General features: G+C 42.8%; 1 protein-coding gene across 2 annotated transcripts; it reads right to left on the reverse strand.

Moving 5' to 3' along the window:
• Positions 1-316: 316 nt before the first annotated feature.
• On the reverse strand, positions 317-24,248 carry LOC121198915 (ubiquitin carboxyl-terminal hydrolase 22-like). Of its 2 annotated transcripts, XM_041063291.1 has the most exons (14): positions 23,793-24,248; positions 22,864-22,896; positions 12,003-12,135; positions 10,182-10,295; positions 9,989-10,090; positions 8,791-8,957; positions 7,004-7,163; positions 6,283-6,388; positions 4,980-5,138; positions 3,753-3,879; positions 2,828-2,919; positions 2,272-2,334; positions 1,701-1,850; positions 317-1,619 (listed from the first exon to the last, which is right to left on the reverse strand). In XM_041063291.1, the coding sequence occupies exons 1-14, from the start codon at positions 23,910-23,912 to the stop codon at positions 1,577-1,579; spliced, it is 1,569 nt and encodes a 522-aa protein (XP_040919225.1). In that variant the 5' UTR covers positions 23,913-24,248; the 3' UTR covers positions 317-1,576. The 2 variants fall into 2 exon arrangements, with proteins under 2 accessions (XP_040919225.1, XP_040919226.1); XM_041063292.1 differs by lacking the exon at positions 22,864-22,896.
• Positions 24,249-24,927: the final 679 nt, after the last annotated feature.

The raw sequence follows: 24,927 nt of genomic DNA on the forward strand, positions 1-24,927 counted from the left end.
ACAAAACATACCACAACACCCTGATGTGTATGTGCATTATCTAAAGTTTGACTTGACAGCATACTGATTGAATAGAGCACTGGGTTTACTGCACTGCAGAGGCAAGACACACCACGAACCACACCGGTCTACACCAGCCGCACGGTTGCCATGGAGAAGATTAACACTGATGGATTCAGAGCCAGGCGGTGGTCGCACAGTGCCCATATACGTGCAATGTGTTTTACCCTCTACATAGCTTGTATGTTTGCTGTCCCATCATCAAACTACAGAACAGAATATCTTGATGGGCAGCAGGCCTTGCGGCATTACTGAGGGCAATTTTTCACATATTATAAGATCATGAGAGCCCACTTGCATGCAGTGTTGTTACATGGGCTTTTTTTTTTTTTTTTTGCACAGAGCATTCAAGGTGTTGAATGAGGAGAGACCACATTCTCACATAATATAAGACCTCGTCTGGAGTTCATGTGTTGTATGTATGTCTTCTCTTCAGAGTGCCATACGAAACCCAAAGCTCACATTCAACATACAATTCATAAACAGCAAAGGTGAGCCAATTTAATCATCACCATCATTATACCAACAATTCCACAAGAATGAAAGTATAATACGTCCAAAAACATTTCCAGTACCAGGACAGCGAGGGACATACAACTGTACTGAAAATAGAAAAAAAAAAGACACTGAAAAGAACAGTAAACAAAAACTCAAAATTCAATGAGTTGCTAAAAAAAATAGATATTCCCTGCCCTCAACCAGACTTAAAAATAAAACAATCAACACAGTAAATAATGGAACATGAGCACACTCAGGTCCAAATCTTTTTTAGTTTCCATGGCAGCGCTTCCCCAGCAACTGGCAAAGGCAGCATCTCTCTCCCATGTTTTCTTTGCTCTTAAAAATAGATGTATACTAGATTCATACAGTATTTTATAACTAAATTCACAAATGATAAGAATCATAATCATACCTTTAAAAATGTTCTTGCAAAGTTCATAATACGTTGAGTTTATTTTGTTTTTTTTTTGCGTTCAGTCCCAAGTGCATATGACTTCCATCATGACAAAGTTAAATGCTTGGTCAGTTGAAATGAGAGCACCATGGGAGAGAAATGGAGGGTGTGTCTGGGTGTGTCGGTGTGTGCGGGGGGGGGGGGTGTCAGAATACTGTTAAAAAAAAAAATCCAGATGTGCCCAATCAACATGACAGTCAGTCACGTTCAGACTCTGCCCGTGCAGCAGGAAGGGAAAGGGAGAGAGAGTGAGGGGTGTGGGGCCCTTTCCCTCTGCCTAAGCCTGGAACTGACGACGCCCGACTCTTCCTCCTTCTCTCCTCTTCATTCAGTTTTGTCAAGTAGATGCCAAGAAGTAGCTCAGTGCTTGTTTTTTTTTTTTCTTTTGAAAGGTTGCATGATTTCACACGTCTTTTTACTTTTGTCCTCCAGAGCTGGAGGAGCACACTGGTAGTCAAAGAGTTTCAGGTAGGTTTGTGTGTTTGTGTTTCATCCTGTGCCCAGTCCCTTGGCTCTCTCTCATTAGAAGCAGTGGTTCTTCATGGTCAGTGGTCACAAAGACTACTCGTACTCAAGGAACTGTTTATGGTAGAATAAGAGATACCTAAAGAGCAAAAGAGAAACATTGGATTCAGGTTCCACATTGTATTCTCGTGGTACTGCTAATGTCTGTCTCCTTTCTTACCCTTCACTATCGAGTACATCCTTAATGCTGGCCTTGGTGATTATGGCATCATCACATTTGAACCACTGGTCTTTGTGCTGGCGGATGAAGCTGGTGTAGTGGCCACTCTCTAATGTGCCTTGGTGGTTGACCACCGCAAACAAGGAATACCTGAAAATAAAAGAGCCCTGATGAGCTGGATAAACATCCTCCTTTGAATTTGCTCTTATTTTGTTTTCTTGCTTTACCTTGACACAAGCATTGAACAAAGTCCTCGTTTATGGGTGTATTAATTTGTCTAAAACCCTGTAAAGTAGTAACACATCAGCGGTATTAAGACAGTAAATTCCTAGCAAATGTCGCGGAAAATGAAAGCTATTGTAACTGCCATGGATGAAGAAAACTAAGCAGCTTTTAATAGGCTTCAAATTGATTTAATTTGGGGGAGTCACAGCCAGATGCCTCAGGTCATTAGCATGTGCTGCTGTGCAAGAGTAGAAATTTCTCCTGCGATGACAGTGCTGCAGAGTAAATGCTGACGATGGAGTGTTAACAACCCAGCTTGCTGTAATACGTTTCCCAAGGTACTCACTTATTGTCGTTGTTTAATACATCAACCGTCTGTTGATACTGCCCATTCATTCTGCTCTCTTTACTGCAAGTCACAGGACAGAGAATAAAAAAAGACACTTTTAACACATACATGTGTAAACCTGCTACACTGACACATAAGTCCACTAGGTGGCAGGATTATCCTATGAAAGCAGATATCTTCCCTGCCTGTTTCACTAATGATCTTTCTGACTCTGAACAGAAGTGAATGTATGCTACAGCCAGGGGTGGGGCAAGACTGCTGCTGCATGCTCTACTGACACCAATATATATTTATAGGATGCATTTAATAAAGCTGTTTAGGCATACATGCAGATGTGCGCAACCACTGCGAGTATACAGCATGTATAGTATATCATATGTACATTTAGAAACATTAAAATGTTAATAAGCAAATGGGGAAGCTGCCAATAGATATATAGCAAAAAAAATCAGTGTTTTCCTGGCTGGTGGTCACACTGGCATTACAGTGCTTAATATATGGTTGGAGAAGCTGAGGGGGCTGCTCAAAAAACAAAACTGAAAAAAAACTTCACCTGGATGCCATGAAAGGCGTCATATCCAACTCTAGAGGGAAGGAAACGTATGTAGTGATCTTCCTCCGCAGTTTAGCAGAGTGCTCAAACCGCTGGAGATGGCCAGAGACGGAAGATGAGAGGAGAGAGGAGAGGGGGGAAGGGGCAGAAACATGGCAGGAGAGAGAGAGAGAGAGTGGGAGTGGGAGTGGGAGTGGGGGGAGGGGAGAAGGAACATATTTAGAAATAACAGGCATCATCATTACAACATACAAAATACAACACATCTGGGTAAAAATGGAAATGCATGTTTCCCACCCTGGCTGTCACATACTTACACCTTCATAACAACATTATAACAGGCTTGGATTGATGTAAGACTCTCTTCTTGTAGGCTGCTGCTATGAATATCATAAATACATTATAGGCCTCCAATACAGTATGATAAATAAAACATGGACAGTGGCGGACTGTACGAGTCATTAAAATCATAGGTGTCCTGGGACACTGTGTGAAAGGGCTACAAAGTAGGAGGTAATGCACCAACAACTGAATCACATTATGAACACACCTACGCACAAGCAATGTACGAGATAGCTAAGTCCCTGCAAACTCTGAACTTTGCCTCCATAAGATGCAAGGATGCATCCACACGGGGAAAAATGTAAGTTACTGCATATAAACATATGCACATATTGCAATATGAGCATAAGGGTAAAGTTATAAAAATAACATCAGAATTAAATAGAATGAAGGTTAAAAAAAAGAGGTCTATGCCACAACACACAGCCCCATTAAAAAACCCCAATGCATCTGCTATTTTTAAAGTGATGACAAAATTAGATGCGTGAACGATAAAAGCTTGACAAACCCTTAAATAATCAAATTGTCAGATAGTGACAGATAATGTAACAAATTGGCAGCACGTTGTCACCGGCTGACTCACTTTGAGATGGAAACACGCTACGATGGGGAGCTTCTTCATTGTCAGCTGTTTGGTGGATTCCTGGTAACTATGGCAACCACCACACTTGATTTTGGCACTGCTTCCTAGATGCTCGGGTCGTGTAAACCTGCAGAGAGAGGATTGGAATAAAAAGAGAAGAGGAGAGACAGTGTGTAAGAGCAGAGAACGTGGGCAAAAAAAAAAAGACAGGAAGTGAAATCTGGGAAAAAGAGGAAGAAAGCTGTTATGGGTTCTGTGTGGTATATTTCTTTTGGTTATGTCACGCATGTCCTTTAAATATGCCGCCACACCTGCCTAGTTATAGAGCTCTGGCTTGAAGTTAATCTGAAGATATCCAGTCCGAGCCATGAAGTCTGCTTGGAGAGGTTTGGTGCAGTCAGTACACCCAACCCAAAACCCTGTTGGTACTGCCAACGCCTCTATCACCAAGGCAACAGCACCAACCAGTTCTGTACCTTTAAGAGACTTGCTGCAGCGACTAGGGGTGTGTAAGGAGCTGCAGTAAAAAAAAAAAAAAAAAAAGTCAGAAGGAAAGGAGGCGAGAGAGAGAGGGGGAGGATGAGACAAATGCGAGAGGTAGAGAGGGCACAGGGGAAAAGGAATTAGGTGGAGAGGGGAGGGAATGAAATAAGATAAGGAGAGGAGGAAAAGAAATTACAAGAAAGAAGAGGTAGAAGAGGAGATATGAGAGGTCACACCTGCTCTGCCAAGCTGGTGATGGGAGAAGATGAGATCCAGGGATAACAGGGTTGTTGTGGCTGAGCACACGCCGTGTGTCCCCTCGCACAAGTGGAGGGATGAATGAAATTTATTTGATTACAAGTGGAGACATTTGATACCAATGAATTTGGAGAAGTGGAGGAAGGGATGCAGGGAAATAAGCCTACTGAATAAAAAATAGGTAGAGAGTGGAAATACCACCTTTCTTTTCAAAATGTTATGAACATTTTTTTTATTTCTAATAAAGTTTTAACAATATCAGTGTTATTGTGCATCAGCACAAAGGATCATAGCTAGAAGTTGTACTGTACATCAAAGGGCATCTGACCTGTGAGTTTTTTGCCTTTGATTTAGCACAATTAAATATTCCAAATTCTAGAGAATTCAGTTTAGTTAGTTTAGATACAGCAGATATAAGGGATAAAAAATCCTGATGGGGAGAAAAAAAGATGACTTGTCTGGTGTCAGCTGAGACTCAAGGCGTACCTGCGTAGGCAGTCTGTGAGCGTGGTGGACCCTGACAGGTGGCTCTCTCCATTGACTGTGCTGCCATCCCCTCCTGGACTAAGGGGCCAGAAAGGCGTGGATGAGCCGGGCAGGTCCAGACTGATGTCCCAGAATGGATCTATCGTCGTGGAAACACCACTAGAGGAAAAAAAGAGATGGGCATCCAATTATCACATTTAATTAATAGTGTGTGGTTGTGCGTAGGTTCGTGTGTCACTTATTACAGGTCATGATGAAAGGATGATGACATAGATGGTAACAGATACGCTTAAATTCACACAGGCTGTGTAGATTCTGATCATGTTTTTGTCTAAGCCAGCTGGGAGATTGAGTGTGTGCATGTGCATAATATCCACACTGCTCTTCCAGGCCCATTTGCAATTCAATGAAGTGTTACATCAAAGAAAATTGGCTTTACATAAGGAATTTATATTATTGCAGTCCAATGACTGTGATGGACTGCAGCCCGAGCAAAATGGATGCTTCCAGAGTAGAATGCATGCAGGATAAATATATGTGCACAGGGGATGGACTGTCGCACATTATTACTGTTAATCAGATGAGTCATAGTGCTGTAATACCCAGTAGTACCAGCAGGTGGCTGTTACAGCAACTGGTCACAGATTTGTGATGGTGAGAGAGCATCCCTGCAGTAATATGGCACCAATATGGTACCATTTTTGTTTTTTCACTCTGGGGGGGGGGGGGGGGGGGGGGTGCATTTTCTGTTGCTTAAGGCCTTACCCATTTGTAATAGGTAGTCAGCATGACATTTGTTTAATGACTCTGAGGGGGTCCGATTTACAGCTGAATGATACACAAGACGCCATCACTAGCTCTATATCAACACTCCCTGTTTTCACTATAGAGGCAGGTAACGTCACACTGAGTTGGGCTTGGCTTGCCTGCTAGTCTGGGCAAGGTGCTTTGCAGTTCAGTGCAGCATGCAAGTGCTAATGTGACAGGACAGCTCTAGGGGGCAGGCAGGCAGTGCCTGGGTTGTGCTGCTGTCTAGACGACCCCCTTACAGCATCACCCCAGGGACTGGGCGTTTAAATAAGAGCAGTGAAGAGGACACAACCAGTAGTTCACCCAATCTGGGAGAACAGGCGTGTCCACGGTCAGCCCAGCGGCGAGAGGTGACTACGGCATCAGAGGAACACGAGGACAGATGCATGATGAATGAATGAGTAAATGTAGGAAAAGAAGGAGGAGGAGTACAGGTGGTGACGTGACGCTCCATTACAATGAATGGAAAGCAAACATCGACGCACAAACTTACTGGCAAACTTGACAGGTAACATCTGATTGCAGGCCACCAGTGAAGATTTGGTCAATGATGCAGTTACAGTGGTTTGGATTGTTGGCCTTCTTCCCATTGTCGTCTCCTGCGGACAACAGAGCAGAAAATAAACACATGGGCAACACCAACAGCCTCTTTAGCACCTCTGTCAGGCCCTCTTTCTCACTTTACCATTCCCCTGTAGCACATCCTCTGCCACTTCACAACTCTCTGAGTCCTCTATAGCCAATCAGAGCAAGCCTTACTGCAGGGTCTGCCGGTGAGTCAGCCTGTCATTGCACTGCAGCAGGGCCTATTGACATCACACTCACACTGCTTGCTTGATGTCCCCTTGGTACACACCATCAGTCTCCTTGAGCATGTTTCCAGTGAAGTAAGACACTGTGGGTAGATCTAAGGTATAACTCTCTGTGCCGCTTCAGACGAGACAGTAGATGGCACAGTCCCAGACATAATCCTCTCAATCTCTCCACTGACAACTGTCTTTTTTATGCGTTTCCCAGTGTTGAACAAGCTGTAATCCTGGCTTGACAAAAATGTTTAAGAATATAAACATGCCAAACAAAAAAAAAAAAAAACAAAAAAAAAAAACTCAAACTCAATGCATTTAAGGACAATTTGGTATGATTCTGATCCTTAAAGTAGTATCAACGATGAGGACAATATTGTTCTTGGTTACAGAGAATTAAGGGAAGCTTACTGATGGTGTCCCCTTTGCAGTGTCTGTGTAGTACGTCCAGAGCCGCAATGAGGAACTCGTGGGCATCTTGCTGCTCGTAGCCTGCGAGGTGACGTGCGTGAGTCCACACCAGGTGCAGCAGCCGGAAGGGAATGTGGGGCGAACGGTGGCCCGAGTAGAACTGAAAGCAGGGAAGAAAGATGGAAGAGGTGGTGGCGGTGAGAAGGAGAGGTGGTTAGCCTATTTTTCCAGCTGTTACTGGGTGCATTATACTTCATCACCTCTTTATCAACATTATAGCCACAAGGGGTTATCTATAATTCATTGCTGAACCAGAGCACAAATGTTCTGTCAGTCACGCTGATTCTTTTAAATGTTCGTTTCTATAGGCCTAATGACATGTGAATGAATTTCAGCACATATCGGTGAACAGCACCAGCTAATGACAGCACATCCTCAGAGAGAGGGGATGTGAGGTGAAAAAAGATCCATGTGCAAAATCGCTGCATAGCTTTTGGGTTGCTATGGGAATTAGAATGAGTGACAATCCAGGTCAGGGTCATGAGATGTGGATAAGAAAGTAACAGAACTGAACAGAGCGCATGAGTTGGCGGTGTGCAAATGCTACAATGAAGTTCCAACCAGAGCTCATTAATGCCATAGAGGGCTCTCATTTTTCACTACCTAGCTGTGGCGCACACCTCGCTTAATTCTCCACAGTTCTCTCTGAAGTCTGATTGAGCTGTGAGAGGGGAAAACATGCCACGCCGACGTCTCTCCTGAATCTTACAGACTGTGCTCCTTTTCGGCAGTTTGAAGGTGGCTGACAAACGAAAGACGCTACAAGACGAGGAGGAAACGGGAGAGAGAGAGTGAGGGGGATAGAGTGTCTGATCAAAGCAGGCTGCAGCTCTCACCTTCAAAACTAAAAAAAGCTGCGCGCATGTGTGTCTGCAGAGTCAGAGGACAGCTTTTGATGACACTATGGAGGTGGGTTTGAAAGAAGCAATGAAAGTAAAGAGTTTGGGACAAGGTAATGAGGTAGAAAAGAGTGCATGCTGGTGAGTGTTTAATTATTGTTTCCTTTTTTGCATGACTGAACCTGTATTTTGTGTCTCAGTACTCAATCAATGACCACCTCTCTGGGTGATAGAGGTCAGTGATTACTTCCATCATTTGTTATGTAGCTGAACAGTTGCAGCAGCTGCGACAGGGCAGGGCTCTGTGTGTGTGTGCTGTGGAGGGTGGAGTTGGGGGGGACTGGTTATGACTCAACTCATTATAGCACCACTTGCCATCTGTGGGCCCATATATATTGGGAAGTGAGAGGGTGTATGAAAAAAGCGAGGCAGTGTGGGAGCAGACCAGGCAGCCATTACGTAAGATTCAGGGCCAACGAGTTTCTTAACGATGTAAACTGCCAAACTTTTGTATTAAAGAGCTAAGATTAAAAGGCTATAAATGGCTATGCGATATAACTCGCACTGACTGACCAGGTTCAATAAAGGTGTAATTACTGCATTCTGCTCATTCATTCATTCATTGTATGTGGCTCTGTACATTCCTTTCAGGCAGGATTTTTTTTCCTTCCTCTCTGCCTCCCTCTTTGGACTCAACAAAAGAGCGCAACAGTGACTCAGCCTTCTGCAGAGGGTTACAGTTTGAGAGAACATTCTGTATTATATGGTTGTTGAAAAAAATCTCTCAAATTATGGCTCAGTTTGGCTCAAAATCATATGCTTTTCTTTTCTTTGTGGGGTTAAACAAACCTATACAACAAGTTCACACATGCAAACTGTGCATCATACCTCCTGAAAGAGCTGCGACATCTCACACACCAGACAGGAGTTTGATTGCATCTCGCACTTGTGTCTGTCGGAGAGAAAGAAGTCTCGCAGCAGTGGTGTGTGTGTTAGGGCCTGGACAATACAGTTCATGAAACATGTGTTGCCCAGGTTTATTAACCCTCGTAAACCTGCGGGACAAAAAGAAAGGAAGTTAAAAGTGAGAACAACATGGCAACGATTAAACCTGACAGCGATTCTGATTCATACAGCTGGAAATGTAGGCAATCTGAATCACAACCAAAGACCTGATCGTTCTTTCTCTGGACTGAGTTTTAGCTCTCGTCAGCTTGCTTGTAATGAGCAAAATGGGCAGAAATCAGCAACTATTTTGATGATCAATTAATCATTTAAGTCTTTTATAAAGTAATACATCCTTAATTAGATTTAGAATTAAAACAAATATGAATTAGTTAATCCAAAAACATCAACTTAAAAGCCACTGTTACTTTCAGATTTATTTTTTGTGTAACTGGAAAGTCAACAATATGGTGTTGGGTCACGTCTGCCAGCAAAACTGTGTGTATCCTGGAGCAGACCCCAAAGCTGTGAATGGATTCATTTAGAGAGAGAAGGTAAAGCTACAGTCCTCCAGTGATGGCCAGCAGAACAGGTGAGACACAGCGAGGTCTTGGGTTTAATCCAAGTGAGCAAGGTTTGGTTCTGGAAGAGAGCGCTCAGTGAGAGCTTAAACACTTTAGAGCAGTCCTCGGTCTAGTGCCCAATCATCACTAACAACCACGCTGTTTGAAGATATAAAAGGATGAAGGATAGCAGGACACAGTGGGCAGAGGGAAGGGTAAAATCAATCATGTACAAAATTAGAGACAACAATGGAGATACCAAGAGGAAATCAAAGAAACAGACAACTGAGAAAATACAACAGAGAGAAAACAAGTTCTGGGGAGACACAGACCGATTCAGGCCTTCTGTGGTGTGTGCATCTACCAGAAAGGGAACGCTGTGTTCTGCACCCCCCCACCCCCACCAAATGCACTGCCTGTGGTGCTGCCTGGTCCTGTTGACCCTGGTTATCACACTTAAATGCATGAGTGAACCCTACTGTATTTGTGCCATAGGCACATCTATATACACACACACACACACACACACTGTCTAGGGATGAAAAACTGCTGATTAAGATGTGCAGACTATTGCCCACCTATGGTACAGTTCGTAGTGATTTTCCTCCGCTTTGGATTGTGTCGTAATAACTCTAGTTCCCTCTTAGTCGGCTCCCATGTTGTGTATTTCTCCCCAATGCCTGTGGATACAAAGGAAGACAAATGTGATGGCACTGAGATATCAGATGGTCTTGTTTCAAAAGCTGCTTTAAGTAAAACAAAATACATTACCTTGCATTTTCCAGGCTTTCCTCTGTTCCTCTTTGGCAATTTGCTCCATGTCTTTGTCGTATATGTAGTCTTGACACACAAAACAATATATTCCACCGTATAATAAGTCTATCGCTGGAAGCAGGAAGGAAGAAAAGAGAGGGAGAAAGAGAGATTGTGCCATAATTACAAAGAGATTTTTTTCAGCAGAGTCTTACACATTGGGTTTTACTTTACTGTTCAACCCCGCTGGCACAGCCAGCCTCAAGGCAAGTGCTTTCTCCACCTGCATTTTTCACTCACCACAGTATTTTTGAATCTCATCGCCTGCACTGAACAGTAATACGAGATGTGAGGGAAACAAATGATGGAATAGGTGTATCTGTCTCCCATCCCCACCCGTGCTTTAGACTAACACATCACCCTCTTCCATTCTCAAACTCCACGGCAACAATACTTCAGCTGTGTTGCCGTGACAACCTATTTTTAGTTTAACTGGACATTTTTTCTGTTTTTGGTGCTACCTATACTGAGAAAGTGAGCTAACACATCACATAGAAAATCTGACAAGCCTGTGTTATGTTGTCGTCACAGAGATATTTTTGTGTGTGTATGTGTTTCTGCATGTTTGCGTGTGTGGAAATACACAAATAAATAATGCGGAAAAAAATTAGGAATTACTTTGCAAAACATGATCACATTTTCATGTCATCATTCTTTTCTCTAGTGAAGCACAGCTACATTTGGTAACTGTGCACTGAATAGGATGCTACTCTCTGGACAACAGCAACCCGGTTCAGAGAGAAAAATGAGAGCAATACAAGAGGCAGCGAGAGGGAAAAGATATGGACAATAAGTACTGCACAAGACGAGCAGGAATTCATAAATCTTGCTCAGTTGAGTGAAGGACGACAGCAAATAATGGGAGGATGAAAAAGTGTAAGAAAAGAAGATGATGTGAAAGGGGTCCAGAGAATGAGGTAGCTTGAAGAAAGGACAGGAATCCCGAGGAGTGAGGTTGTTAGGAAAAGGAGGTGAAAAAGATGTAGAAGGCGCCCTGAGAAGGGAGCTTGCTGTCTAGCAGTCTAGCAGACAGGGGACTTTGGATTAATTTGATTAGAGGTGGAGAAGAACAGAGTGCCAATGTCAGAGAGGCTCCTGTGGAATGCTCAAAGCTAATTAACATTGTAGCCGTGCACTTGGGGTATGTGTGTGTAACCAAACTGTTGAAATGCATTAAATCAATTAAAGCTATTCAGACAAGCACCAACCAACCCCACTGTCTTTCATTCTGTTTCCACATATAGCTGTCGTCGTCAGGGAAATATCAAAATCTTTGCTCGTTAGTGCCATTGTCTTATTTAGCTTAATGGGCATGTGAGTGTGAAGATAGGCTCTCTAGAAGCTGCGGATTAGCAATGTCTACCCCTCCCTTGCTGCTGTATGAAGGCGAATGTCGCAGCTTAAACCCATGACATTTGACTGGCTAAGGAGCTCCCACCAGAATGGTAATGTGCTGCAGTTAGAGAGAGGTTCAGCTCCCTGTCTGCTCAGTGGAGGAAGTTGCCCAAAGTAATGCTGTAATCCTCCTCTGATAATAGCTGATGCTGCAGTGGACCACAGGAGTGCATGTGAATGTGAATGTGAAGACTGACGTGATGCAAGTGAGCCTTGGACATAAGGAAGGACAAATATATAGCTAGGTCTATTGTGAGATCTTTTGTTAAATATATAGATACATAATTGTCTTAATACTATAAAGCAATTATTTAATTAAGATTTGCTTCAGATCGATATCTGTGACAGTTTAGAGTGCAATGAAGGAATACGTGTGTGGCTTACCTAGATTGTGTCTCTTGTTTTTTGCGTGCTCGTGGATGTGTTTCTTCGTAAAACAGCCGAAAAAGACACAGTAGAGACAAGAGTGGAGTCGGTTCAGGTGGGCGCCACACATGTGACAGATACACGACTTGGCCTGGAGAGAGAGAGACCCATGGGAAGACCGGGGATTGGAGTGGGGTGCAAAGGGGAAAAGGAAAGACAGGTCAGTATGGTAAGAAAATCCTCTGCCGCAGGACAGAGCTCTGAGCTGTAATGTAGAGTGGCACAGGCAGACAGAGTGGAAGTTTCTGCCAGCTGAGTTAGATTTGTATCTTCTAGTCAGTCACTCTTTGGAGGAAACAGTGTTTGAAAAGACCTGATATGAAGACAGACCAAAGATTTCTGGGCCTGTTGACAAATCCAGTGCAGCTGAATAACAACATATTTCCACACTGAATCTTTCACTCTTTAACACATGCAGGGCATGATGGGATTTTATGCTTGGCAGGCACACTGGAGAAGGCAAGCAAGATCTGTCTGCAGCACACACTGGCAGCGGCTGGAGCGTGTGTGTGAGACCGGTTTGACTACAGCACTCAGAGGTGACTGGAAAAATTGCGTATTAGAATGCCTGAAATCTTCAGCAAATCTGCAAAAATGAGCCCTATGGGGGCTGCACAAGAGTACAGGTCCTCATCTAATGCACAAAAAGTTATACAACTGTGGGAAAGGGTAGTCCTGAGAGGGATTGGTCTACGAGTGCCCAACTTTGAGTAGGGAAATGTAGAAAGATAAAGGAGGAAAGAGGACGGAACAAATTGGTGTAGACAAGTGTGTGGATGGTGAACATTGTCACAAATTCTGGGAAGAAACGTTATACATTTGCTGTGTGAGAGCCCATGCACATGTATGAGTTTGAGTCATGATAACTGCATTGTGAAGGCCTCAAGACCGCAGCTGTCTAAGAGCTCTTACATCTAACGCACAACCCCAATCAATCTAACAGGTTTCAGTATAAAAGCATCCAATAACATTCGAGCTAATGAACACAATGGTGGGACATACATACAGGCTGTCTGCGTTTATGACAGAAAATGTATAGCTGGCTGCTGGAGCTGGAGCCTTAATCACGGTGAATGTGGCACAATATGGTAGACAATGCAATAGTAGAGAGCTTTAATCGCTGCTCTGTGTGAATCACGTCTCTAATTCTGTATGGATTACATGTGGCTGTGATACACGGCACAAGCATCTGAAGATGTCCTGAGGTAATATGAGGAATACACCTGATTCTGCTTTATTTCTGAAGCTCTACAAAATGTACAGAATGCAGACTGTATTTCAAAATGAATTGACTTGGGTCATTAAAAAACTCTTACCAGTGAATACAGTCACTGACTTGCCTGAACAGTTCTGCTGGTAATATGAGTGAAAGTGCAGCAGAGAGTTGCCAGCGTAGAGTTGCTTTGAGAGAGAGAAACTGAATAACAGAAGGGACGAGGGGAGAGGAAACAGAGATCTAATCAAAGCCTTTCAGGGTGCAGACCTGCTGCAATGAGTCGCCCACTCATAGAGAGAAGACAGAAGGAAAGGAGGTGTGAAGCAAAGGTGAAGAGGCGCAAAATGAGAAAGTAAGTATTGGGCTGGAGAGATTTACTAGTTTTCAGTGTCACTGTGTGAAACTAGCTTGTAGGACAGGTTCACGCACTCCTACATAACTAAAGTTACTGGACATGAACTCAACAGCCTTGTACTGTATTGTCTGCCTATTCCTTTCTTTTACAAAAGTATAACCTGACACCATCTGAACAAAATTTAAGCTTATTGTAGCAGAGAAATAAAAGAGACAGTGCCAGTCAGTTTCACTTCCCTCCCTGGATGACACATAACACAAAACAGTCTGTGTAATGGGATGACTACACAACTAAAACTGATACTGCTTATGTGGATGGATAAAGTGTATCACACTTAACAACCCACAGGATGACTCAAAAACTTCAACATCAAAGGCTAAAACATTCTGGGTCAATTTTATTATGAAGCTCTGTTTGGGAACTAGCTCTCAAGAACTAGCTCAAATCTTGCTAATAAAGGATTTGTAGCAGTTTAGTTGGAAGTGAGCATCCAAATACATCACCAAATAAAGTACTGTTTCTATCACTCACTCTCTAAGTAATTCAAGATGTTTTTAGCCAATATGGGCTTCTAAAAACAATATAAAATCAGGCTCCATTTTAAACACATGCCTTCTAAAGGTGGTTTAATAAACAGATCAGCAACTGTACCCGCACTTCCTGAAAATGTGTCTTATTCTCCTTATGGGAGAGGTCAAACTGATTTTTAGCCGAAAAAAGGTTGTGTTGAGACCTGAGTCTGTGCAGATCTGGGATGGCTCATCTGTGGGAGTGGACGGAAATGATCCAAAATTCTGCACAAGCAGGTAGGTGCAAGATTGAAATAACAGTCCCAGACAGAGGTGATTTAATGTTTACTTGTTCATTCACTGACATCACGGTATGCTAGGGATGAGTTTTACATGAAACCCCAGACATATGCCACTGTGCACTGCCACACATAGGCCGTAAAACTCACAGACAGGCCTGCGTTTTGGCTGAGCATTAGAAGGCGTGGGCTACATTGTGATGACATTGCAGTAGTAGGGATATACACGGTCGCAGACACTAAGCTCTGTTTTTATTTAAATTGGTCTATTTGGCAGCCAACTTTGAATAAGAGAAGGGGCAGCACCAAAACAGGGAGGGGACCTTTTCCAAGAGTGATGGATGGTGAGTGATGGACAGAGGGAAGAAACAAAGTGTTGACTGACTCTAAAACCAAGATCTGGACTGACATCTACAGCAGACTCTTTAAAGTTTTAAGACAGAGACTTTATGTCACTGGCATCCAAAGAGAAAAGAAGAGCACAGACAAGTTAAAAAGGGACAGAGTGAAGCAGGACTTGTGTTTTTTGGAGTCTAAATGAAACCCTAAATGCACTAGCAGGAGGCAAAATGAGAGACCACATGTTGTGTGGAAACACAGCTAAGTTCATCTGTAATCCTAAATGTATGTTTTAGTTGCCTCTCTAAGCTTGTCCTACCTAAAAAGGGATGCTATTAATCCCACATTCCCCCTTCATTGCACCAGGACTACAAGTCAAAAACAAGAAGCCCTGCCAATGCCACGCCTTACCGTCCTCCTCACCCTCCCCTGCCTCAACACCTCTTTAGAGGGCAGAAAATCCATCTCTGCTCCAGCACCCACAGTTCACAGACTGTCTGTTCCTCAGTGTCAGCAGTCCTGCATCTGTGCGCTCAGGGCTTTTAATGTTCTATTACATCAGCTATTGATCAGTCACTGGCTTAGATGACTGGAACAAGTGTCGGACAGGTAGCAAGCTCATGCTTGTGCTGCGCTGCGCTAGGCTGCATCTCCCATCTGGGATGCGCTCTCTGAGGCTGGGCCCCATGTCCAGGGTAATAACCCACTAATGTACAAAGCTGTTGATTGATGGAAGAACAGATGCAGAAAGGCATCAGCTGGATGAATAGATCTCTAATACATCTTTGATGTGAATATAAGATGGCATCACATGCAATACGGGTGCACTGAAACTCTGAGTGGCCGTCGAATAACAACGAACAAGGGGGAACAACTATGAACTATCCTCGAGTGTTTTAGATCTAGCAGCATTAAGATAAATCTAAATAAAGCAACAGCCATGCCTCACACTCAGCTTCTCCCCCTGCATTCTTTCAATCTGCCTGAATTATTCCTCCCTCAGCATTTAGGTTAATGCATTCATATATTCAAACGGAGCCAGTAATGTGATGAGCTGTAACTGAGGAGGAGAGAGAATGACGACGACGATTATGATGTGGACAAAGGTCTGGCTCTACTGAGCACGCTCCTGCTGCTGCAAAGAACAGAGCGGGGAGGGGAGAGAGAGACAATACAGAGTAGAGAGCATGGCTATATGAGAGCAGTGACTCACCACGCTGCCTCACACTCATAAGCCTGTGTATGCATCTAAACACACATGTGCCCATATAGCAACAAAATTAACAATGGCTGATATGCACACTGGAAACTATAAATAAGCATAGAAAGACACAAATAAACTCTCCATAAGAATATATACACACACTGACATTGTCAGACATTTGCTATGAGTACTCAGACACACATACATACAGTCCTTTCTGATTCTATATTTAATATGAACAAGCAGAGGGAGGCTGGGGAAGGAGACTGATGGTGATGCTCCAGAACTGTGCTGCTGACTGACCCCGTGGGGCTGCAGCCTGTCAGTGCCTTGGCAGGATGATGTTGTTACCCCCCCCACCCCCCCCTCCTTCCTCACCCACATCCCCACTATCTCCACATGACAATGCCTGCCCTGCAATATGCAGTCTCAATAAACAGCCCTAGAGACACACACATGCATAATATAAATCTTCCTCTATTCTCTTCTCACTTTCGTACTCCATTAGCTCATTGCAACCTCTGTTGAAAATAACATTGTGTGTGGTCTGTTTGTGAGAATGTATTCCCACCTCATCCAAATGAATTTGAGTCACGTGTAGTTTGGCCTTATACTGTCACACAGTGCTGTAAAGACATTACAGCTAAACCCGGCACCCCAGCCAATGGAGTATATCTTCTTGTCAGGGGGTTTGTGCAAGTTGTGTAGTCTGCTGTGATAGAGCAGAGTTTGCAGTCCATATGATGGATCTACAAAGGCGTGCATGTGTAAATGAGATTAAGATCACTCGATTAGCGAGAGGTAGGCTGTGTTTGTTTCTTTATTTCCAGCTATTAGAGGGTGTAGGGGAAAAAAGAAGAGGCAGCAGAAGGGTTTCAGCTTACAAAAGTACAAGGAAAAGGGCTGCTGTATGCTACAGTTAGCAAGTACTTAGGTGTGACAGAATAATTTGGTCCTAGACTGGCTACCTGAGTCTATTTACACATGTTCAGAGAGGCTCTAATAGAATACAAATCAAACACATATGCTTAGAAACTAGCTGTACTGTCTCAAAAAAAAAAAAAAATCTCTGAAGAAAGCGCCATAACAGCACCACATCCAGCCAATGAACCAGGATGTAGACTGACCAAGGCTGTTTGTGTTTGTGTGCACAGATGGTTAACAGTCAAGCTCCAGCTTAACAAAAGGCTGTGTGATCATTTGTCAAACCTTGCAGATACCAGATGCCCAAAACCATGCTCCTCTACCGAAAGAACACACAAGCACACTGAAGAGAGACTGACACCTACTGCACAGAGCCTCTTACTGGTCCCCTTGGACTCAAACCTCATCAGATGACATGTTGATTACTTCTTTTTCCCTGTGGCACCAATCAGGGTCCACAAAGCCTTGCACATTACCCCCAGGAAAAAACCTATAAGCATTACCTACAGAATAGAGGCACAGTGGGGCTATTAGTGCACTACAGAGTCTTTAAAAGCAAGTAGACCTAAGTAATAAATTATCGTGCAAGGGCCTACGCCACAATCTTCACCTTTTTCACAAGGACAGAGATCCATTTCCAGACAAAATGCCAAGTCCCTAAGAAAAGCGGTCACTTAGATTCAAGGTTTTAACAATAGGGAATAATTGAGTGTCCACACTAGAAGAGATTGATTGCCTCTTGGTTTTGGGCTTGGTCGGCCCCTGGAGAGTGATTGACAGCTCATTAGCCAGATGGTGGTACTAAGGGAGGGCTGGACAGCAGCCTCATTGGCTGGCTCAGGCCATGACCAGCATGCTTTGTAGCAGTGGTGTCTTTCCAGACTCATTTGGACAGTCAAATGAGAAGTGCGGTCTATGGATGAAAGGATGGCAAAGAAGGGAAATGATCAGTGGGAGGGAGGGAGGGATGGAAGTTGGAGCTTGGCTGAGAAAGAGGGGTTGAGATTAGAGCTGGACGCAGTTTACACAGAGACGAGCATATTCAAAACGTCAAGTCATACTCGTCCTCACTCACACATTTTCAGATTTAAGACTGGTACCAGGCCTTACAAGCTTCCATGGTCATTGCATTTACTGCATTTAATAAGCCCTCAAAAATAAAATTTGTTTAGTCAACCTATTTTTCACGAGTCTTTTTTACTCCATTGCTGTTCTGAAGGCAAAGTTTAACACTGCCAATTAACATCCTCATGCAGCATCCCATCTCCCTGGTGGAAGACTGCTAACACAGTCTGAAACCAAGCTCTCAGCCAATGGCAAAAAAAACTGCTGTACCAAAGCTTGTGCTCTATTCTAGCGTCTTTGATCAAAAATAAACAGCACGGATGGAAGGCATAACACACCCAGTATAGAGGCAAAAAGCATGTGAAAGGGACACCACAAGGTGACACACCAAGCCCACGATTACTCTGGGAGGAGGTTGCAGACCTTGTGCCATTTGTTTAGTCTGAGTCACTGAGCCACAGCTACAGTGACGGACAGACCAAAGGCCACATTAGAAAAGACCTGGGAGTGACACAAAGTGCACAGACATAGAAGAAGTAGGCCTGGCTGAGGGCCATGGACCAACATCAGACATCTCCAAACCAACTGAGTGTTGTCTATGAGGTGGTGGTATGAGGAAAAAGAAGAGGGGAAAACCAGAGGATTAGAGGCTTGGCTGTACATTTCACAGGAACCAAGAATTCAGATGCAAACCTCTGCGAACAGAAAATGATATTTTAGCATGCCAGTTTAACAATGCAGTGAATATTTTGTGCAATTTAAAAACTGTAACAACTACAGCACTATAATTACAAAAAGATAAACGATACAAGCAATTATTTTTGCACACATTTAATGGGATAATCAAAAGGCAAACAAGAATTGTGGGCTGAACTATGTTTGCAAATAGAAAAAAAAGCGAAAGCAAGCAAAAGGAGGAAGAAGAAGCGTGGGAGTGAGCGCAGAAGAGGAGGGCTATGAAGAGGCTGGAGGAATAGATCCTGATGCTACAAACGTATGCTGATGAGTCAGGGAGCAGGCCTGTGATGTGATGGAGAGTGATCTGACAAAGAGATCTGCTCGCAGCACAGGAATCAGCCGCTCTCTGGGATGGGCTGTGCCTCTGTGCATTGTGTGTGTGTGAAGTGGGAGAAAGCAGTGACAGAAGGAAGTATGTGTGTCATCCTTGAAAACATATCCATTTTCCTACTTCTGTATTTCTTAGCAGTATCTAGCAAATGATTTCTCTCTCTCATCCTCTCTCATCACAAGCAGAGAGTGGGTTTCAACTTGTGGGAAAAGAGGGGGGTGGTGGTTCCTCTGATCATATATGATTTATCAAAACTAGAAGATAAAAAATAAAAAGTTGAGTTCAGTCATCTCTCTAATCATGATCCTTACCCCTTTAATCAAAGTGACAGCAGATTCTTCAAAGCAGTTATGGCTGTAAAAATTCTGCCAACCCCACCCACCCTGCTTTCGTCTCATCCAATTTCCACTCATCCTAAGATAATAGCTCTGGTTTAACAGCACGGCAAATTCCTTCATGCTGGCAGTGTTTTACTAGACACAGAACCTTCTCTTACGGATAGTAAATCGAGTCCATCCTAGGGGATGGAGCAGCATGCAAAATAAATAACCACAAACTTCATGAATATTCACATCATCCCTCCACCACAACAGCCATTCACAAAATATAAATTATGAATATGATTGGAGTTGGGGCCTAAAGAGGAAGGAATTCAACTGTTAAAAGCAAGGGTAGGTTTGTGTGAACTACTAAATGTGCTGACATCCTTCTGTGCAAATCTCCTTAAATGGCAACTCGCAATCTGGTATGACATGAATCTCAATTAAAAGAGGAAACATCAGAAATGTGTTCAGACAAAAGCAAACTAAAGCTCACATGACATACTCAAACAATGATTCACTAAACTCACACTAAATATAATACCGCAAAACAATATTAAGATTAATAGAGAGGAGTCAAAGTAAGGAGTCAGGAAGCTAGAAGGGGAAGTAGATGAAAACATGAGTTCCTCCTCTGAAATGGAACTGATTTTTGTGACATGACACAAACTGACAGTTTATATTGGGTGTTGCCCCTCTGGCTATGAGGCATGGCCAGTCAGAAGCTTTCTACTAACTGACAGCTCTTGGCATGTAGAATACCTTAACCACTCATTGCATATAATGAAGCACAGAAGTGCAAAAAAATATTGGATTTAAAGCCCATTAACACCACAGGGAAGACAATATTGCACACTTGTTTATGCTTGCCATCTCCCTTAGTGGGCCGTCTTTAATACACTGCTCAATTTGCACTTAATTGTTTTCTCCACAGAGCATTTCTGTCACATACAGTTATAGAATAATTTAGGTACAGTTAGTGTTTGTGCACAGATGTGACAATTAAGACATGTATATGCGAAAGACCTGACTAATTTGTCACCAAGTTAGACTCATAATTTATGGCTGACACTTGTGTGTGTTTTATCAAGGACTAATCTGTCAAACGAATTACTATCCTAATGTCTTCAAATAAAAGATAAGAGATCCCAAGCCAGACTGGGCCACAGTGTCATCTCTGGAAATCTGTAACTATGGCATTCATTCAGCCATTTGTTACCCATGTGGGTTTTATATTGTGCATGCAGAGCAGGTGACAGATTTTCCACCAATGTTCCTGCACATCGCCTAGGAATTGATTTTAGCTTGAGGTAGAGAGGATGACAGCTTGCAGGGAGGCTGCTGAGGACAGACAACACAAAAGGAAAGAAAGAAATGAGGAAAAAAGGGGAGATGAAAAAAAAGCAATTCAGGATAAAAGCCTCTGGTTAATGAAACCAAGTCTAAATGTAATGCCAAAATGCATCTCTACTATCCCTCAGTCATTGAATGGCGATGTCTTTCAACTTCCCTCTATGCAGAAGGTGCCTCTTTTCTACAGACTACATCCTAGTCCTAGATTTTGCCACCACTGCACTATTGAAAGACAAATATGCGGTAAACAGTGCAGTGATAAGCTCTTGTTATCAACCATGCTGACCCTCAGAGTATCCCTCTATGTCGTGGTCATCTATTCAAATATCCATTTCAACATAGCAAGGACAAATGCAGGATTTGTATTTGTACATCTGTTCCACAATGTTAAGATACCAGGACGTGATGTTAGCCACCAAAGTCATGAACAAAAACCAAGATTGCCTCACCTCATGACAATACACTGTCTCTGTACTACAGGAGCAGCACTTCACCTGTTCTGCAAGTCATGTTAGGTGGTAAAGAAGCTCGATTAAGGGAGTGTGAAGCACAATATTCATACTCCCATACAGGCATCCTGGAGGGCAATTAGACAGTGGAGACACCTTTACCTCTTTTTTCTCTGTATCAGTCACATGGACTATTAGTGTCTGGGCCCAGATCGGCAGAGCAGAACCACCAGGTACACATGTTAATAGATGTTAGACAGCTATTACACAACAAAATCAAACTACAACAAGGACTCTCATAAGAAAAATTGACTTTAAATGCTAATTGTCGAACAACTGAGTGTATCAACGAGTGCACTTAGAAACACGACAGCATGAGGACTACTAAGCACAATCTTTAAAAGCACAGATAAAAGGAGAAAAACATTCATAGCACATTTCTAATACAAGCAAATAAAAACAGAGGGTAGCCCCTATTTTTTCACTTGTATTACAGCCAAAAATGTCTATAAACCTAATTATATATCTAAAATGTTGCTATTCATTACAAAGCACTTTTTCAATGACTAAAACCTTAGAAAAGCCTATTGTCAGTTGCATATATTTATCTTAAGATTCCAAGGCCACAGGTCTATTGCACAGTGGCATGTGAGAGGTACTAGATAGTGTTCATTTGTAAGGAAAAAACTGCACTGAATGATGACACGGACTGATGGAGGACAGAGTACAAAAACACAATACAATCCAGTCTGAAACTTCAAATGACAGGTTTAAATTGTACAGAAACCTTCTCACGACAGCATAGCCTAAACGGTTTCCATCTAAAACTGTCCTTGAATGCCATTTAACCTTGGGGACTATGACTACTAGTGGGCTTCAAACCTGGAGGACTGATGCGGTGTGCCACCAAATACAGTGCATGGTAGTGAAACAGGGGAGGGAAAAGTCACCATACCCTTCGGATATTGTCACTGTGTTTCTCTTGACATGGCAGAAAGATTAAAGATTTTTGTCAGGGGTGAAAGGTCAAAAATGGCAGCTGCTGGTCATACCAGCCAGGTTTGCATAGCTTAATACACCTAGGAGACTTTGAATCACTATCAAGTAAGAATTAGAAAGCAACCCTGACCAGTCTTATTTCCATGACAGACTGCCTGAGCTCCTGGTGATTACATTCCTGTGAGTTGGGAGTGTGAGAAAAAAACTAAACAGTCGAAATTAATATTCATTCATGCTGCACTGTCACCCACTACGTTGTGTGATAACCTTTCAGGACTGTTGCATACATTTTCAGATGAACTCTGTTGCACTTCAGGGTGTAAAAAGCATCAAAAAAGAACAATGTGAGAACAGTGCTCAAACCAAAGCACGTCACTACAGCACTGCAAAAACAAAAAGGTCATTGACCATTTTGTACTAGCTATTTGCTGTGACATGACCGCAATGTAAATGAATTTTGATTTTTTGCTGTTCTGGTCACAGTCCACCCTCCCACCAGGAGGACTTACTGGCTGTAACAGTAAATAACAGCAGATACAAGGATGGGAGTGAATTATTCCGCTACATAGGTTTACATCTAAAATTCAGTCCATTAAATGAAAAGGCACTGAGGCACACAGGTAGGTGAGCAAGAGGAGAGAAAGCAAGCCAGCTCTTATTCATTTGAACTACCTACAGTATGTCAGTGAAGATGAGGAGGGAATAAGCATCAACTCACCAGCTCTGTCCATCCTGCATCACTCTGACGCACCTATTTTAGCACAACGACATAAAAACGTGTGACATATATAAGAGAAGCATGGATTTCTTGTTACAACAATCAAGCAACCTACAAATTGTTGCTAATCCACAGTGAAAATGCAGCTTCTAGTTTGTTTTCCCAACATGAACACTATGGCACGAAAAAAAGACAAGTTAAAAAAAAAAAAAAAAGAAAGCGAAAGGGTGGTAAAGTGAGATAAACTGCAATACAGTTCAGTGATGACCTCACACTGGAAAGCGCTATTCGAAGCTGCTGTGTAGGCCGAGCAGGTGTGGGATGAGCTAAAAAAGAAATTGGCAATAAAGTAATGAGCTGATGTCCCAGCATCCAAACTCCTGAGTGAATGACCAGTACACAAACAACACTGACCTGGGATGCCCAGGAGCGAACCGCTAATCTGTGGGCACAGTGTGTGCGTGTGGAGAGACACAATAGGTCCATTTGGTGTGGTAATGTTAGCCCATGGCCACAACTCTCCTCAAACCCAACTTTAGCCATCCAGCTAACTATTTAGCATCTACCAAACAGAGCCGCACGGCTAACCAAGCCGATTGGCTCACGACAAAAAGCTTGAATAATGATCGCTTTAGCTACTAAAGACAAATTAAGGGTTGCACTTAAAATTGCAAAGAAGTCTCCGCAGTTCGACAAGCAGAGTCTTGCTAGCTAACTTACCGGTGATAACCTAGCTGGCTAACCCCAGTACTAGCAACATTACTGCTGCAAGAGTAGTTTCAGTAAGTCCGTAGTTTTGTTCAACCCCGTGCAGTGACTGTGCTTCATGTGGGACATCATTTGCACTCCAGTTCTGTGTCTGTATGTGCCACATTAAAATTATTCCACTTTTGTTTCTAAAGCTAACGTTGCAGTTCCTGTGTTTTTACCTTGCGTCTCCTGGTCTCAGCAGTACCACTCCAAACAAAGCATTGGTATATGACTCGAAGATTTTGTTTCCAATTGTCCACCTTATAACCGTTCACATGGGAGCACCCGGCCGGACTCATGACAGACAAAACATTCAGTTTGGATTTTTAGGTGACAATGAAAAGTCTCCTGGATGATTCACTTAACTAGCTAGCTAGCACGAACTGTCTGTCCAGAAATGGTTTCCGTTTGGAAATGGGACAATCGATGTAGTATCCAAAATGCTCCTCGGGCATCTGACAAACACGGTATTTGATTAATTAGCTGCAAATCTGTTCATGTAGTCATCTAACAGAAATATCACTTCACAAAAATTTCTGTTCTCTTTGCTGTTTTGACAGTTGCCTCTTCCTTTAACGTTAGCTCTACTTCCACTCTCACGATTAGTTAGCTTTCTTTCTCTAGTTAGCCTGCTAACACTCAACTACAGCTTCACAATGCCCGCCCAGCGTACACCGTGATTTGCCAACACAAAGAGGTTACGTCACTACGTTAGTTTTGGAGCACGTTGGGTGCGCTTGGTTTGGGACCAAACTTCCGCATGGGTGAATTTTGGATTTTAACCACGGGATGCATCGATGACGTTACCTTGACAAAAACACCTTCCGTTCAGGCTAATCTGGAATAAATGATAGATCCAAAAACAGTGTTATTTGAACGGTGCAAAGCTGTGTTCTTTTATTTTTCCTGAAATAGGCGTATTGTCGACAGGAACCCAGCCGTTATTGCTTTTACTTTATGTCAGTCATTGTTGATAGCTATTTTAGAGAGATGTTTTTCTGTATATCTCGTATCAGTCATCAAGTGTGCAGAACTTTATTATTGCAGTTTAGTTGAGTATGTGACGTGTAAAAAGTATAAAAAAATTTAATTTGAAAATCTGAAGAATGTCCGGTTCTTATTTGAAGGCATTATCGGTTAAAAGTTTAAGTTCTTTGTATCATTAATGAAAGTCTACCACCTAGTGGTTACATGGTGCATGTATGTAGTCACTGAAAAGGTATACAGGACTCTACTTCAAAGTCAGCTTGTGCTTCAGGAATATATGATAGCATGGATGGATAGGAAGATTTGCAATGGGACAGGCTTTTCTGA

Source organism: Toxotes jaculatrix, chromosome 18 (assembly GCF_017976425.1).
Source record: "Toxotes jaculatrix isolate fToxJac2 chromosome 18, fToxJac2.pri, whole genome shotgun sequence".
NCBI classification, from domain to species: Eukaryota; Metazoa; Chordata; class Actinopteri; family Toxotidae; genus Toxotes; species Toxotes jaculatrix.

Excerpts from the sequence above, each read along its gene's own strand:
- LOC121198915 (XM_041063291.1), bottom strand. The coding sequence starts at position 23,912 with ATGAGTCCGGCCGGGTGCTCCCATGTGAACGGTTATAAGGTGGACAAT. Across the intron at positions 22,897-23,792 it reads CTGAGACCAGGAGACGCAAG|GTGCGTCAGAGTGATGCAGG; the intron begins GTAAAAACACAG and ends GTGCTAAAATAG. Across the intron at positions 10,296-12,002 it reads AAACAAGAGACACAATCTAG|CGATAGACTTATTATACGGT; the intron begins GTAAGCCACACA and ends TCCTGCTTCCAG.